A 17,668-nucleotide genomic window follows, 5' to 3' on the forward strand; every position below is an offset into this window, starting at 1 on the left:
GTCAAACTCTGCCTCCTGAGTGCTGGCATTAAAGGCATGTACTACCAAGCCCAGCTGGGAAAAGATGCTATTAATTTCACTGTGAACATCAGTTTTAGATAAGAGTTTATTGCAATTTAGAAGTTCTAGTTATTGAGTGAATAAAATGATTATTTTCTGTAATAACTGTAATTTTCTCTAGTGATGTGCCTGTCAGAATGACCCATTTTGCATCTAAAACCATTTATGATTATGTTTATTAGATTTTAAAGGTAACCGGTAATGTGTATGTGTTATGACATAAAAATAGTTATGTTCCTATTTATATGCTTAAGAGGGAGACCAGTGTTTTCCAGGGAATTAGTAAAGGAAAAGGATGGGAGCTGACAAGTTACCACATGAAATCCAAAGCTCACAAGAAAAGGCAGCTTAAAAGATTGGGAAGGTGCTTGCTTGGCAGCATATATAATGTGATTGGAAGAACACAGAGGGAAGCAGGCTCCTGCACAAGGATGACATGCAAATTCATGAAGGATTCCATTTTTAAAGACAAAGTTAGAAACTTGTAAACATTTGCAGGTAGTAAGTCAAACCATGTAGGTGAAACTGCTCACTATTATGAAATCAAGTAAAAGAATTCTCTTCCAAGATGTTTCTGGGGGTAAAAGAAGTTTCTAGGGGCTAGGGCAGGAGGATCACTAAAGCCTGGGGGTTAGAGTCTAGCATCACAGTGAGACCTTGTGTCACAGCAAGAAAGAGATTGGTTTTTAGTTTACGTTCCTGTCACTAACACAGTTGTTTGCAAAGAGCTGCAGTTCTACCCCTCCGCTATACAAAGAATACAGTAGAATTTTAGTATGCTGTAATAACTGCATTTTATAGTTTGTTTTTAATTTAGAAATGGCAACTTACTATTAAAACAAAACTAATGCTATTGCTTTCTTTCTGAATAATGTAGAAAAGCACTATATTTTAGACAGTATTTTCTTACAGATACTCCAAGTATCACAGCTAAACTCATTAGTGAGCAAAAAGATGATAAAGAGAAGAAGAACCATGAAGAGAAAGAAAAGGTGAAGGCGGAAAATGGGTTTCAGGATAACTACAGCGTTGTTGTTGCTTCTGGTATGCTTTCTGCCATCTTTATTTCCCTTGGTTTCTAATGTAACACAGCACTTGGTGTTTACAGAAACATCACCTAATAAGTAAATGTACTCATGGGATATTGGACTTATGTTTTTTTTTTTTTTTTTTTTTTTTTTTTTTGGTTTTTCGAGACAGGGTTTCTCTGTGTAGCTTTGCGCCTTTCCTGGAGCTCACTTGGTAGCCCAGGCTGGCCTCGAACTCACAGAGATCCACCTGGCTCTGCCTCCCGAGTGCTAGGATTAAAGGCGTGCGCCACCACCGCCCGGCTTGGACTTATGTTTTAATATATAATAATGTTTTAAAATCTTGTACCAGAAGCCTCTGGTTGTTTGTAGAATTACTTAACTGTTTATCAACTAAAGATTGCTTACAATACTTGACCAGGAACTGAACATGTATGAATAGCATAGATACTGAATTTTAATTTGATAGGCTTCCCCTTATCACAATATGAATTGGACTTGAGAAAGTCCATTAATGTAAGAACTTTTGTATAACTTGCTTCTGTAAGCACATGTTAAAACGAAAGTACAAAGAATTGACTGGTTTTCATTTATATTTTTTTCATTACATTAAAGATTTAAATATTTTAAAATTAAGTTTCTAGTATTGATTTAGGAAAAAGAAAAAATACTATCAAGGGTAACTGATAGTTTTGTAGAGTCATATCTTTCACAGAATTGAGATGCATTTAGTTCAAATGAGAAGGCTCTATTAAAAAATGAGGTGAACCAGAGGGAGAGGAAGGGAGGAAAAGAGAGAGAGAGATAATTAAAGTATGCTTAGACTGCTCATCATTAGGATATTGGTATATTTGTCTTCCCCATCAGAAGAATCACCATGACGTCTCTTATACTTATTTTCTAAAACTATGGTTTAGCCACATGTATCTATAGTTGATGGCAACTTGCAGTATTCTTATTTTCTTGGCAAGTATAGATAGAAAGCCAAAATTACAACATATTATGAAGGTCAGATAGAATTGGGAGCTTAGATCTGGATTAATGATTTAGTGTTAGTTAGGAATGTCTATTTTATTAAAACATTTTAGAAACTTTTACTTTATATCCTAACCACAGAACAGAAAAACCTAACCAATTGTTATCTTTAAGGGTTGAAATCACAGTCTAAACGTGCTGTGTCTGGTACACCACCGCGCCCACCATCCAGGAGGGGAAGAGCAATTCCTGATAAAATCGGAAGTACTTCCTCCAGTGCAGATGCTGCTAACAAAATCATCACCGTGCCAGTGTTTCACTTGTTTCACAGACTCTTGGCAGGTAACGTTCATGATGAGTAAACACCAGAGCAGGTTCTGAGACTTATAACTGCACAAGTTGTGTGTTAGCTCTGTTGCTTTGGCTGATTTAAAGTGGTACTGGGGATTTTTCCACATAGTTCATTTTAGGTACAAAAAGTCCACAAAGAGAATAGCCTTTTAAATGTCTTTTTCAATGTCACAAAGTTCTTTTTGTCCCCAATTTTATGTCTTCTTTACCCTTGCTGTGAGCAGAGTGTAAGATGAAGTAGTAGTATCAGACAGGCTTTATAGGTATAATTCTAGCTGAGGATTCCAAGATAGAGCATTGGCAATTAATACATCCTTCCCAGATAAAATTCTTTGTCCAATGCTTGCCATCTGTTAATGTAATCATTTTTGTCTATGCCATACTCTTATTGCCAACTAACACTGATCTCCTTTCTTAACTTCACACCCTAACTTTATAGCAGAGGTCAAGAAACTGGTGGGTTATTTACTATATCTCTGTGTAAATAAAATTTTATTCTAATATGTTTGCCCGTGTTTAATGTATTATCCTTAGGTACAGATAGTTGTTGTAGTTATGTTGTCTCATATCTTAAAGTATTCATTATCTATGCCCCCTATGAAAATATTTGCAGATGTTAGATTTTCGAGTATTTGCTCTTTCATTTGTCGTTTGACCTTGGTATTCTTCAGAGTTTTTTTCTGGGTATATGTATGTTGTATATTGGAAACAGCTTGACTTCTGTAGACTTTCCAGTTTTTAAATTGTTTTTAAATTACTATATTTATCAAACTCTTGCCTAAGTCAAGCCAAGTAAAAGTATCTCCCTCTTAGATTTTGTTTTAACTTAATTATGTCATTTTTAGGTCAGCCATTACCAGCTGAAATGACACTTGCTCAGCTTCTAACTCTTCTCTATGACCGAAAACTTCCTCAAGGTTACCGCTCAATAGACCTTACTGTTAAATTGGGATCAAAAGTCATTACAGATCCAAGTTTGTCCAAAACGGATTCTTTTAAAAGACTACACCCTGAAAAAGGTATGTATGTGATACTGCTTTAAAACTTACAGTTTGGTGGTGGCAAGGTGGCTTCAGTCAGTAAAGTACATACTCTGCCAGCATGAAGATCCAGGTTTGATCTCCAGCTTTCACATGAAGAAGTTGAATGTGCTGAGAGGCAGAGATGAGAACAGCCCTAACATTCATTGGTCAGCCCACCTACTCTTAATTGGTTGAGCTCCAGGTTTTAAAGAGGAAATCCTGTCTCAAGAAAGTAAGGCCAGCCAGGCAGTGGTGGTGCATGTGTTTAATCCTAACAGAGGCAGGTTGATCTCTGTGATTTCAAGGCCAGCCTGGTCTACAGAATGAGTTTCAGGACAGCCAGGAGTACCCAGAGAAACCCTTGTAAAAACCAGAGGTGGAAAGGTAAGGTCAATGGCATCTAAGAATGACAATCAACGCTGACCTCTCCTAGTATGCATTTGCATGCCACCCCTCCTCCCCAGCACATACATACACATATGTAACAAAACAACTTATTGATCTGTTAGGTCAAAGACAGTGTTTTCAATGTCATTGAGCTAATGACTCAATTTCAAATTGACCAGTTATTTTCATATGTTAACTTAATGGTACTTTCTTGTCAGTGATTTGACTTACTTGTAAATATTGGAAACAATTTCATTTGGAATCTGTTAATTCATCTTAGATCATCACTTGAAATGAGTACATAAAGTTTTCTTTCTAACATTTTTTTTGAGAATTACATAGCTGCCATTTTTTTATGCTTATTTATTTCATGTATATGAGTGACCTGTCTTCATGTACACTGTAAGAGGGAATCAGATCCCATTACAGATGGTTGTAAGCCACCATGTGGTTGCTAGGAATTGACCAGTGCTATTAACCTCTGAGCCATCTTTCTAGCCTCTAATTTTTTTTTTATTTCTTAAATTTTATGTGTATGATTGTTTTATTTTCCTAGACATATATACACCATATGTGTGCCTAATACCCAAGGAGATCAGAGAAAAAGGAATCCATTCCTCTGGAACTGTAATTTACAGATGGCTGTAGGCCAGTAAATTACAAATTGGGGTTATAACTTGATTGTTTTTGTTCTCTTTTGTTCTTATTTTACTTCAAAAATTGCTTATTATCATTGTGTGTGTGTGTGTGTGTGTGTGTGTGTGTGTGTGTGTGTGTGTGTGTGTCTGCGTGTGCACCAGCCACACCTCACATGTGGCAGTCAGAGGTCAACTTTGGAGAGCATCTCCTTCCACTATGAATTTCTGGTATTAAACTCAGGCAATCTGACACAGCAAGTACTGCTTTTATCTGCTGAGTGTCTCATCATTTCTGCTCTTTCTTTTTATGTTGTATAAAGGAACGCATATTGTATATGTACATAGGTTCTTTCTTACATACTGAGTTTTTGTGTAATGTATTATGTAGATCATGGAGACTTAATTGGTAGCTGTCCAGAAGATGAGGCTCTTACTCCTAATGATGAGTGCATGGATGGAGTGCTGGATGAATCTTTGCTGGAAACCTGTCCCATTCAGTCACCATTACAGGTTTTTGCAGGAATGGGTGGACTCGCTCTTATTGCAGAGAGACTGCCCATGCTCTATCCAGAAGTAATTCAGCAGGTAAGCTAAGCTTCCTACCATGGTGCATTGTGGCATAGTGAGGTTCTCTGTTAAGTTGGTTATATTAACCTTGAAATGTTCTTGTAATTTTTGAGCACTGGGTAAGTCATGGATTACCTTATAGAATGTATGAGGATCAGCTGGGAATAAAGAACCTCATTGAAGTATGGCCTTTCCCTTTATGTTAATATTATGGTCGTCACACTAACATTTTCATTTCTGTATGTGGCTTAGATGAGATATTGACTGTGGCATACTACTTATTTGTGTCTTTTTTAACTTCTACTCTTAGATGCCATTTCTCATTTAGTTTTAAATCATTAATTCAGCCCATGTCAGTGTTCATTTTTGCTACTGTCATCGATGTGCATGTGTTTTTCATGTTCTTTTATAGTAATGGACAGTTTTGTCATTTGTCTCTCTAATGTTCTTTAAGGACAGAGGAAAATATATGGTGGGTGTCCTGGCTTACACCTCTAATTTCAGCACTTGAAAGGCATGGGCAGGATTGCCAGCTTGGGGTCATTTGGGCTACAGATAGCAAGATCTTTTCTCAAAAAACAACACCAAAACCACCATGTTTTCATTTTTCATGGTTTGAAATGATGGTCAAGGACAGTGGTTCTCAATCTGTGGGTTATGACCCCACATCAGATATCATGCATATCAGATATTTACATTGTGATTCATAGCAATTGCAAAATTACAGTTACAAAGTAGCAACACAGTTTTATCGTTGGGGGGTCATCACAACATGAGGAACTGTATTAAAGGGTTGCAGTATTGGGAAGACTGAGAACCACTGGTCTAGGGTCTAGATCTAAGGTCTAGATCTAAAATGTATATTGCATTGTGTTGTCTTTTCTCTGTAGTCATCTTTATAACTTTAAACTTTGTTTCTTTTATGACTATGATGTTTTAAAGGGCTAGGAATAGCTGTTGGGTCAATATGGAAACTCATACATACATACATACATACATACATACATACATACATACATACATGTGTATACATGGATTTCTTAGATTTATTTGTAGATCATGACTGGAATCAGACTCCCCCTAGCAATATTATGTCTCCAGTATAAGAAATTTTGTCTCCATGAAGTTCAGGGGCTGGACCAAGAAATGTTCTGAAAGCTTAGAATGTCATGTTGTACTAGAAAGTAGGAAAAATTCTCAAAGAGTGATGCAAACAATGTTAAAAGGATGTAGAAGACTACTTGAGGGGGGATCTCATACCAAATCTGATTGCACTAGGTCATAAAAATAAATAGTAGACTATTGCAACTTGAGTAGGTGAGAAGAAAGGACTATTTCCCCAATATTTCAGAATCAGATAATGCTATAAACAGATGTTTCTGTGTCCCAACCACCCAGCCCCAAATAACTGACTTATTTGGAGAGGTCATACGAGGCAGAATGCAAATTATAAATGCTTGTCGGCCAATGGTTCAAGCTTGTTCTCTTATATTTTAAGTCAACCCAGATTTCTATTTATGCTTTGCCACGGCGGTACCTTCATTTGCATGGCACATTCATCTCCTCCCTCTGCATCTGGCTGATGACTCCTCTCTCTGCTCTTCTCCTTCCCATCATTCTTAGTTTGGTTGCCCTGCCTATACTTCCTGCCTGACTACTGGCCAATCAGCATTTTATTAAACCAGTTTGAGTGACAAATCTTTACATTGTATAAGAAAATTACTCCACAGCATAATGTAGAAAGAATGACAGAATTGGGAAGTCATCCTAGCTAACCACTGTAGCTGTGGTATTGTCCTTTTATTTAATTGTTGCTGCCTTTTAAGCCACGGCTGTTCGAATCAGAAACTGCAACTCTGCCCTTGTGGTCTGGTCTCCTCTCCACTCCTTAGAAACCATTCTCCTCTGGCTCCTCCATACTACTTCCTGTTAGCTAAATGCTGATTCAGCCTCCTGACTTCAGGTGAATTTTATTTAATCAAATACATCTTTCCATCATTAAACCAATGTTCCATAGCATAAACAAAAGTAACACACCTTAAAATAGTATTCTGCAACATTTTGGTTTCAAGGACGTTTTTGTTTGTTTTGTTTTTTGAGATTATAACATATTACATCATTTTCCCCTTCCTCTTCCTCCAAACTGTCCCATATACCCCTTCTTGCTCTGTTTTTATTTATTTATTTATTTATTTATTTATTTATTTATTTATTTATTTGTTTGTTTGTTTGTTTATTTATTTGTTTATTTGCTTATTTGTTTATTTATTTATTTGTTTATTTATTTTTGGTTTTTCGAGACAGGGTTTCTCTGTGTAGTTTTGGATGCCTGTCCTGGTTCTCACTCTGTAGACCAGGCTGGCCTCGAACTCACAGAGATTCGCGTGGCTCTCCCTCCCAAGTGCTGGGATTAAAGGCATGCGCCACCACCACCCAGCCCTTTCTCTGTTTTAAATTCATGGCCTCTTTCATTGTTACTACATGTGCATATGTGTATATATTCTTTTTTGTTTGTTTTGTTTTGTTTTTTGGAGCTGAGGATTGAACCCAGGTCCTTGCGCTTGCTATAGCAAGCGCTCTTCCACTGAGTTAAATCCCCAACCTGTGTATATATTCTTAAATATATAAATACAGCCTACTCAGTCTATAGAATGTTACTTGTTTGTTTTCAGGGCTGACCATTTATTTAGTGGTGGATAACCAATTGGTGTGCTCTTCCCTGGGGAGGACTATTTCTTAGTTGCCTATAGTTTTTTGTGTAGGACTGAGACCTCATGGGCTTTTCCCACCCATTTTTGGTGTGTCTATGGGTGTTGTCTTTATTTAACTCTAATTTGGGCAGTCTTGTTGGTGTAGTTTTATGGGTGTAGTTCTGACATTACTAGGAGACACAATGTCACAGAAAACTCCTGATCCTCTGGCTCTTACAGTCTTCCTTCCTACCCTTCCATAGTGTTTCCTGAGCTTTAGGTATGAAAGTGTTTTTTAGGTGTATCCATGGGAATTGAGCTTCACAACTCTGCATTTTTAAAGGCTAGTATAGGGTCTAGAAAGATGGTTTAGTAGTCAATAGGGCTTACTGCTCGTCAGTATTTGTTGAGTTCCTGGCATCCATATGAGGTGGCTCACAACCTGTGTATGACTCCAGCTTCAAGGGACATGACATATTCTTCCGGCTTCTAAGGGTACAGATACACAGCGTTCACTCACACAGATAGTCACACATGTAAATACATTTTTTAAAAATGGTGGTGCATGCCTTTACTACCAGTTCTCTGGAAGTAGAGGTAGGTGGATCTCTTGAGTTCCAGGCCAGCCAGAGTTACATAAAAAAATAAACAAATAAATTCATTAACCCTCCCTCCCCTCCAGAAGAAAATACTAGTAGAAGTGAGTGAATCAGTTTGAAGTGCAAGATGTTAACATAATTTTGAAGAATATGTAGTTATTTCACTAATTATAAATAGGAAAATGCAGTTCTAATGTAGACCCACTTGGTAGATACTGCCATACTCATGATGTCATATTCTTCTTGGTATTTGTTACCTTGTTTTTTTAAAAATGCATCCCTTAAGTCTTTATGTTCCTATAGTTTAAGGAGGTCATTTGAAGTGTTTTGTAATTGAACTGAATATTGAAACGTGGAAATAGCTAAATGCTTCTCTTTTCTTTAGGTGAGTGCTCCAGTGGTAGCATCTACCACTCAGGAAAAACCAAAAGATAGTGATCAGTTTGAATGGGTAACCATTGAACAATCAGGTGAACTAGTTTATGAAGCTCCAGAAACGATCGCAGCTGAGCCTCCGCCTGTCAAGTCAGCAGTGCAAGCCACTTCCCCCATCCCTGCCCACTCTCTGGCTGCTTTTGGATTATTTCTCCGTCTCCCGGGGTATGCTGAAGTGCTCCTGAAAGAGAGAAAACATGCCCAGTGCCTTCTTCGATTGGTATTGGGAGTTACAGATGATGGAGAAGGCAGTAAGTATTTAGAGTTCCTAGTTAAATTTATCAACACATTCACAAATAGCTTGGATAAATTTGTTCAGATTATTGTCTCTTCTTACCCATTTGTTTCTTTCATTGTAAAGCTGTTTCCATGGTTTGTTGTTATTGTTCTTTTAGAAGTAAATTTTAAAAAAATCCTAAAGAACTTTCATATTCATTTTATAAATTGTATGCTGAGTACTCACAGTCCCACTGAGGAACATTGGACTAATGTGACCAGGAATAGGACTGTCTTCTAGTCATTGTAGTAGAAAATAGGAGAGCATATTGACTCTGACAAGTTAGAAAAGGATTTGAGCTCAGTGAGGCTATTTCTTTACAGATGTGTTAGTGTGAAGTTGTATAGCAGTTTGGGTGGTGCTCTGAAAAATAGGCAAAATTTAGTTTGGGGAGATTATTTCAGAACCGGAGAATTGAAGCAGTGTTTGGAGGCTCAGTATACGGGAAGGGAGGAGTTAGCTGATTAAAATCTCCATGAAAGGCACTTTTGAAAGTTGTGATGATGGCACATTCTTGTAATCCCAGAGCTCAAGAGTTCAGTGGCAGAAGGATCAGTATTTCAATGTACTGAGTTCAGCGGCAGCCTGGGCCCCGTGAGAGTCTGTGTGAAAAAAACTATGAAAGCACTTCATTTAAGAAAAGTTGTTACAGGTAACAGGTTGTAGAAAAGCATAGGCTTTTTTTTTTATTTTATTTTATTTTGAATACCAATGAAGATTTACTAAGCAGAGCAATGGCATCTGAACCCCCCCCCCCCCCAAGAAAATTAATCTGGTGAAGTGTTGAATTGGTGTTTGCAACAAGGGCAAAGCCTAGTCTTCAGCAATGTAGAAACAAAACAAGGAAATGAAAGTTACAAGGCATAAATCTATAGCATTGAGCCAGGAGGTGGTGGCCCACACCTTTATTCCCAGTGCTTGGAAGGCAGAGCCAGGCTGATCGCTGTGAGTTTGAGACCAGCCTGATCTATAGAGCAAGATTCAGGACAGCACCAAAACTACACACAGAAACCCTGTCTCGAAAAATAAAATAAAATCTGTAGCAGTATTTTGAACACAGAGAAGAGAATTAAGAAAATTGTGTTATATGATAAAGCTATAATAAATACAACTAAAGCTATAATGATTGTTCATTTTCAGATCATTTAATGTAATGAAAGATTGGTTGGTCACAGTTAAGGTAGTATAGGAAGGCAGAGTTTCATTTGGGATACTCTTTATTGTACACTGCTGATCTTATACAGCAAAGGGGAAATGGACTTTATGCCGCTTTAAACTGCTTACATTAAGTGCAAAGAATGGTTGTGATGCATGATGGTAGCACTCTTTCTGCAGTATTCATCCACTGTCCTGTAGTGCTCTATCACCTGTGTTTACCACTTCTTTCTGATTGAAGCAGCACAAAACTGCTGACAAACACATCTGTTCTTACAGAAAACCACTTGAAAAGCTAGCATTTTCTGATGGTTGTAAGAAATTTCTTCTTTGGTACATGCTTTTAATTTTAGCACTGGGGAGGTAGAGGCAGAGACAGTTGGTTCATTGTGAGTTGGAGACTAGCCTGAACTACATAGAGAACCCTGTCTTTTAAAATAAAAAAATTCTTTTTTAATGGTTAGATTTTATTTCACATTATAATTCATAATACCTTTGTTGTTATTGATGGCTCATGTGTAAATTTACAGTTTGTATGTGCTATGTCTTGTAGAGACGTTCTTGATACTGTAATAAAGATAATAGTATTCTATCTCACATTCAGCCTGCTTTATATTCAATTTAGTGGTGAAACCTTACTTTGTCATTATTACTTGTGACCTTGTATGTAACTACTTATTATTTTCAAGTGGTGTTTTGTTTTTGTTTTTTTGAGGCAGGATTTCTCTGTATAGTCCTGGGTGTCCCAGAACTTGCTCTGTAGACCAAGCTGGCCTTAAACCCACAGAGATCTGCCTGCTTTAGCCTCCCAAATACTGGGATTAAAGGCATGCACTGCCCTGTGAAGTGTTTTTAATTCTAGTCTTCTCTTTCACAGGCCACATTCTGCAGTCTCCATCCGCCAATGTGCTTCCAACCCTTCCTTTCCACGTTCTTCGCAGTTTGTTCAGTGCTACTCCCCTGACAACTGATGACGGTGTGCTTCTGCGGCGGATGGCACTGGAAATTGGAGCCTTGCACCTGATTCTTGTCTGTCTCTCAGCTCTGAGCCATCATGCTCCACGAGTTCCAAACTCTAGCCTTAACCAAACGGAGGTAGGTTTTATTCACATTCTTTTAGCCAGTAGTTCTCAGCTTGTGATCTTGCTCCTGTTATGAATTGTAATATAAATACTCTTTTTTTCCTATGGTTTTAGGCAACCCCTGTGAAAGGGTGCTTGACCTCCACAGAGGTGGTGACCTACAGGTTTAGACCTTCTAATTTAAGTTATGAAAAACTAAACTTAATTGATGAGAGTATGAAATGACATTTCAGAATTTGGAGTTCCATTTTATGATTACTATGGGATACTCTGATAGCCTCCTCAGAAAAATCTAATTAACCTACCTTTAATCCCAGCACTCAGGAGACAGAGGCAGGTGGATCTCTTGAGTTCAAGGCCAGCCTGGTCTACAGAGTGAGATCCAGGACAGCCAAGATGGAGAAACCTTGTCTTGAAAAACCAAAGATAAAGAAAAGGATAGTTAGAGCTTTCCCACTTATCAGAATATATTGATGTCCTTTTCTTTTTATCAGGATATATTGATGTCCTTTTCTTTTTAACTTTAGGGAATCTTATTATTGAGTTGTAAGTTATATATTATAGTAAGCCCCCCCCCCCCAAAAAAAAAATCAATTTATTGTAATGAACTCACAAATAAGAAAATTACACAGCTTGGTTAATGTAGCTATTTAGACAAATACTTGCCCAATGTAAACTCTGTCATCTATTCTGAGAACTTGTATTTTGTTAGAATGGCCAATCTGAGCCATGGAGCTTTTTTTATGCACTTATCCAACACACACACACACACACACACACACACACACACACACACACACACACACACACACACACACACACACGAGAGGGGGGCGGGGACACGGGACAGACAGAAGGAAAAATTCATGACAGGATTAAAACTAGAATAAGTGTTAACTTTCTATCTTCTTTCATGACTCCTATGTTTGTTACCTACATTCCATCCTTCCTCAACACCTAATACTACTTTTTCTTGTCCACTTTCTAAGTCTCACACTATAGCCTTATATCTACTTATTTACATAAGCAAATATATAAATTATAAACAGAATCTGTAGGGAGGAGAGCACATGGGATTTTTTTTTTCCCTTTCTGAGATGGGATCTCCTTAATTATTACTACATGTTCTAGTCACAGTTTGAACAACAAAAAACTTGAGATGTATTCTTTCTAGAAGTAGAGGTAGTCTGCCTCTCTTGATTGATATCACTTTAGTGTTTTAACAAAATCTCCTGAGATAGTTTTTAACTGGAATCCTAAAATGGGCTGACTCACAACCCTTCCCCTTTCTGTGTTTTCTGTTTGGTTTCGAGTCATTGATTCTTTGAGCCTACTTCTTTTCCTAATCCTCTCTGTCTCTCTATTTTTTGGTTTTCTTTTACTTAGCATTTAATATTTTCAAAGTTTATTCATGTAGCATGTGTTTAGTATACCTTTTTGCAGATAAATAGTATTCCCTTGCACTTGTTCATATATTAATTTCTTGGTAGGCATTTGGAATCTTTCCGTCTTTGGATTGTGTGAACAGTGCTGCTGTGAACTTGTTTGCCCAAATGCTTATTTTAACACCAGTTTTCATTTCATTGGTGTGCATGCCTAGGAATATTACAGTATTTAGTTTTCAATTTTTTGATGAAAGGCCAAATTGGTTTTTATGTTGGTAATCTGTTGGACAGTACAGTGATAATATTCCAAGCACTAGTAATATTCTTTTTCTTAAAAGCCACAGGTGTCAAATTCTCATAACCCTACGTCAACAGAAGAACAGCAGCTGTATTGGGCCAAAGGGACTGGCTTTGGCACGGGTTCCACAGCATCAGGATGGGATGTGGAACAAGCCTTAACAAAACAGAGGCTAGAAGAGGAGCATGTGACCTGTCTTCTGCAAGTGTGTTTGTGAATTTGTTATTGTTAATGATAATCATTAAATTACTTTTTTAATTTGGTCTGGCTTTTAAATAGTGATGACTTAGTAATTTATTCTCAAGTATATATATTTCTTTTGTTGATGTTTCATGTAGTCTAGGCTGGCCTTGAACTCCCAATCTTCTCTTCATCTTTGGAGTGCAGTCATGACAAGCATTCTTACCTACTTCGTGCTCACTTTTGTTTTCTTCTCCAAATACATTGTAAAAGCCATGGGGTTAAAGAGTGATCTTTCTTGCTTGTATTCTTAATACCTCCCCTCTCAAAGCTTCTCACCTGAGAGCAAAGTGAGGGGATGCAATTACCCTGTGTCTTCACAGTGGTGTTTACCTGCTAGTCATCCTTTGTCTTAACATAGACCCTCTACCCTGCTATGTTTAGCCTGTATGTTTCATTCTGTGCTAGGACTGAACCCAAGACTTCACACCTTTTAAGCATATGCCTAGCCATTGAACTGTACCTGTAGCTCACTTTAGTTCTCTTTTTGAAATTACTCTATATTGTTTCCAGAATCAAGCAAGTTGAAAATAGGAGAGAACATCTATATCATAGAAACAAGAAGCAACTAACCTAAATTGGTGCCGTTTTGAAGTGTTATTTTCCACAGTACTAGGATGGTATGCTCATTCTAGTTCAGAATTCTAAGATTGCAGCACTCTAACTGAATTCATCCAGTGAAACTTAACAATGAGGACTAGGGGTGTAACTCAGTGTAGTGTTTGCCTAGTATTCATGGAACACCTTGATCCAGTCCTTAGTACTACATAAATTTAAGAATGGTAATACATGCTTGGAATCCCAAAGATCAGAAGTTCAAGTTTGTTGTCAGCTACATATCAAAGTAGTGGTCAGAAGAACCCCTTGAGCTCCTCATAAAGAGAAAGAAAGCCAAAGGAATTGATCAATAATGCTTGAGTTGCTGGCAGTGCTGTAGTCACTAGTCACTAGCATCAGTGTATGTCTGTCCTTAAGCGGGTTGCTTCTCTTGTAGTTACCTGAAGCACCTGCCCTGTTTAAGCAATACTCAGCAGAACAGACCCTTCTCTTCTGTAAATTAAGCTGAAATGTCCTTTCTTAGCCAGGTTGGATGTCTTAAGCCTGTAATCCCAAACTCAAAAGTTGAGAGGCATCAGGCTTACTGAAAAATCCAAGGGTACCCTTCCGGAAAACCGAACTTCGAGGATTGCCAGGGCCACATATGGAAAAGCTGTCCCCAAAACAAAAAGTACACAATCAGAATATATCGTATGAAGAAAAAAAAATATCTATTTTCAGCTAAGAAAAAAAAAAAGATGTTCTGTTTAGACATTGGTTAAGTAGAAAATACATGTCTTAAGTCTGCTAAGATCAGGTTCCTAATTATGAAGTACATCATTGAAGTATATGAAGCTGAACTCCAGTATACTTTCAAAATTTTAGGTTCTTGCGAGTTACATAAACCCCATGAGTGGTGCTGTAAATGGTGAAGCCCAGTCGTCTCATGAGAGCCGAGGACAGAACAGCAGCGCTCTGCCCTCTGTGCTTCTGGAGCTTCTCAGTCAGTCCTGCCTCATCCCCGCCATGTCCTCCTACCTGCGAAATGACTCTGGTAAGTCACCATATATGACAGATTGATAATCTTCATGATGATATTCTGATGTAAATATGGTGGGATTCTGTGTGTTTGTTGTACTTTCAGGAAGGCATAAAATTACATACATGGTAACTTGAAAATAAGTTAATGAAAAGTTAAGTCCATGATACTTGCTAATAAGGCCATAAAGTTTTTGAAGTTAGATAAAAAATACCATGGACACTTTTTTTGCCAGTATTCAACTGATTAAGGATTGTTTTATAATGGGCTTCCATGTGACATATATGAATATAATGGGCTTTTGTATTGTTCTCCCTCTTTTGTCTCCTTCCTATCTCCCTTTCACTGTTCCCAGTTCTTCCCAAGTAGTCTCCTACTTCTCCATCTTTTTTTCCTCTACTTAAAAGAAATTGTTAACTTGTGCATGTGTGTGTACATGTGTGTACAAATGCACATATATATGCCAAGGTGCACCTGTGAAGTCAGATGTGGAGTCAGTTCTTTCCACCATGTAGGTCCCAGATATCCAGCTCAGGTGTTCAGGACCTTATCCTTGAGCCGTCTCCCTTTGCAGTCCTTTGACTCTTTTTCAGGCTAATCACGGGGAGAATTGTGTATTTGTTGGCCGTTTGTGCCTCTTGTTTGGAAGTATTGATTCGGTTCAGTTGTCCATCCATTGTCTGGATTCTTTGACTTTTTGGAGTTTAGTTTTAACAGTTCTTTGTATATTCTTGGTATTAACCTTGTGTCAGAAGAATATGCTGGCTAAAAAGGGATGATTAAAAATTCAACGAAGGGCTGGATGGTGGTGGTGTACACCTTTAATCCCAGCACTTTGATCCAAGCAGAGGCAGGCCAGCCTGCTCTATAGAGCTAGCTCCAGGACATACAGAACTACACAAAGAAATCCTGTCTCAAAAACAAACAAACAAACATACAAATCCAATGAAGAGAAAAGTTATTTTTTTCTAGAAATTTCTTAGGCAGATAGGAGAGTCTTGTATGAGGAATATGTTCATATGGTTGCTATGAATTGAACTCAGGACCTCTGGAAGAGCAGTCAGTGCTCTTCTGAGTCATCTCTTCAGCCCCAGCTTCACCATTTTATACAATGTCGAAATCTGGTTTTGTTGGCCAGTATCATTTCAAGTCAGTTAGCCTGCAGTTACCCCACTTGCCACCAGATGGAGTTACAGTGTCACTTTTAGGGAATGTTTGTAAGAAGTCTATAGGCAGTATACCTTAGGATTACTCTCATTTTGAAAAACAATACTTTGTTGTGTCCCCTTCCTCCTGAAAATAATATAATAAGTTGTGTGGCACATTAAGTTACTCGGTATTCATTTAATGGGGCATGCAACTTTTACTGCTGTTTTTGAAACATGAAAATATCTTTTTAGAGTTGAAAGAGAAATTAGGGCTATTCTAAGAGATATTTGTGTTTATGGCTGGGAAACTGAGAAGAGAGTCTCTTCCAAGGAGCCATGAGTATGGGATAATCTCATGTGAAAAGTTGCAGAGGTAATCCATTTGTGAGGTCATTCTTTCGTTAAGGACTTTTTTTTTTTTTTGTCAACTTTTTTTTTTCCTTTTATTTTTCAATACCATTCAGTTCTACATATCAGCCACGGGTTCCCCTGTTCTCCCCCCTCCCACCCCCTCCCTTTACCGTTAAGGACTTTTAACTTATATTTTGTATAGGATCACACTCTGTAGGTCAGCTAGTCTCAGACTCATGCTCCCTCGTCTTAGCCTCCTTCATTCTGGGACAGCAGAATGTGCAACAATCCAGGCTTTGTGCATGGGGTTTTACTAAGTTTGAGCCTAACCCTCAGCTACACATCCATGTCACAAATAATAAAGTATAGAAGGAGATTTTGAGAATTAAGAATTAACTTATGATCGGCCGGGCGTGGTGGCGCACGCCTTTAATCCCAGCACTCGGGAGGCAGAGCCAGGCGGATCTCTGTGAGTTCGAGGCCAGCCTGGGCTACCAAGTGAGCTCCAGGAAAGGCGCAAAGCTACACAGAGAAACCCTGTCTCGAAAAACCAAAAAAAAAAAAAAAGAATTAACTTATGATCAAATGTGTGTAAGGCAGGCAGTTTAGTCTTACCCATCAACTATCTTTCCAGGAATGCTGCCATCTTTCACAGCTATATCAAGTTACCAAAATGAACAATTTGACATTAGTTCAGGGGTTAACCTATAGACTACTTCTATCTCATCTCTTTTTTTTCATGTCTGATTTCTGTCTTGATATCCAATCTACGTCTCCCCAGTGTCTATCTCCTTGTGATGTCTTAGTATTCTTTTGTTTATTGTGATCCTCTCACTTGTCAAGAAAACTGGTTAATTTCTTCCAAGACTTTCCAATTTGGAGGATTCTTTTATCCTGATTAGACTAGGGTTATAGGTTTGGGTAGAAAGTATGAGAAAAACAGTATTTATACACTCAAAGAAAACGTAATTCCTGTCCTAGGCAGCCAACAGTAACCATTAGTTCCTCAATGGGGTGAAGTCTCATTGACTCCTTCCGTATAAGCCCTGGAATGTTGAATGATTATCTTGTATAGAGAACCATACCTGTTGTGAATTCCTGAGATAATCTCAAAAAGATAGCTTATATACTTCTCCCCATCTTCTGGCTCTTATATTCTCCCTTTTCGCTCTTTCATGATGTTCCCTAAGCCTTGGGAGAGTTCATAACGATGTTCCATTTAGAACAATCACTTATTCTTAGCACTTTGGCCACTTATGAATCTTTACATTGACTGCTGTTCACCACAAAAAGAAGCTTTTCTGACCAAGATGGAAAGCATCACTAAGCTATGGATAAAAACATAAAGTTTTATGAGATAGTTTGATAATATGTCAAGTTAACAAAATAATGTAGTAGGTCCCT

The 17,668-nt window shown here is 37.9% G+C and overlaps 1 protein-coding gene and 1 non-coding gene across 19 annotated transcripts in view; both read left to right on the forward strand.

Moving 5' to 3' along the window:
• Birc6 (baculoviral IAP repeat containing 6) overlaps positions 1-17,668 on the forward strand; it is a 186,023-nt gene that overhangs the window by 127,748 nt on the left and 40,607 nt on the right. For all 18 annotated transcript variants that reach the window (XR_013047380.1, XR_013047379.1, XM_042266804.2 and 15 more), the window contains 8 exons: positions 973-1,104; positions 2,238-2,405; positions 3,260-3,433; positions 4,850-5,046; positions 8,703-9,003; positions 11,062-11,279; positions 12,990-13,154; positions 14,612-14,780. Coding sequence is in view for 16 of the 18 variants with exons in the window: in XM_042266804.2 (XP_042122738.2) it covers positions 973-1,104; positions 2,238-2,405; positions 3,260-3,433; positions 4,850-5,046; positions 8,703-9,003; positions 11,062-11,279; positions 12,990-13,154; positions 14,612-14,780 (1,524 nt within the window). In the remaining 2 variants the exon portion in view is untranslated. The remainder of the gene's footprint in view (positions 1-972; positions 1,105-2,237; positions 2,406-3,259; positions 3,434-4,849; positions 5,047-8,702; positions 9,004-11,061; positions 11,280-12,989; positions 13,155-14,611; positions 14,781-17,668) is intronic.
• LOC121825235 (U6 spliceosomal RNA) lies at positions 425-526 on the forward strand. The gene has a single exon (XR_006067362.1). It is a non-coding gene; the product is annotated as a U6 spliceosomal RNA (small nuclear RNA).

Source organism: Peromyscus maniculatus, chromosome 22 (assembly GCF_049852395.1).
Source record: "Peromyscus maniculatus bairdii isolate BWxNUB_F1_BW_parent chromosome 22, HU_Pman_BW_mat_3.1, whole genome shotgun sequence".
Taxonomy (NCBI): Eukaryota; Metazoa; Chordata; class Mammalia; order Rodentia; family Cricetidae; genus Peromyscus; species Peromyscus maniculatus.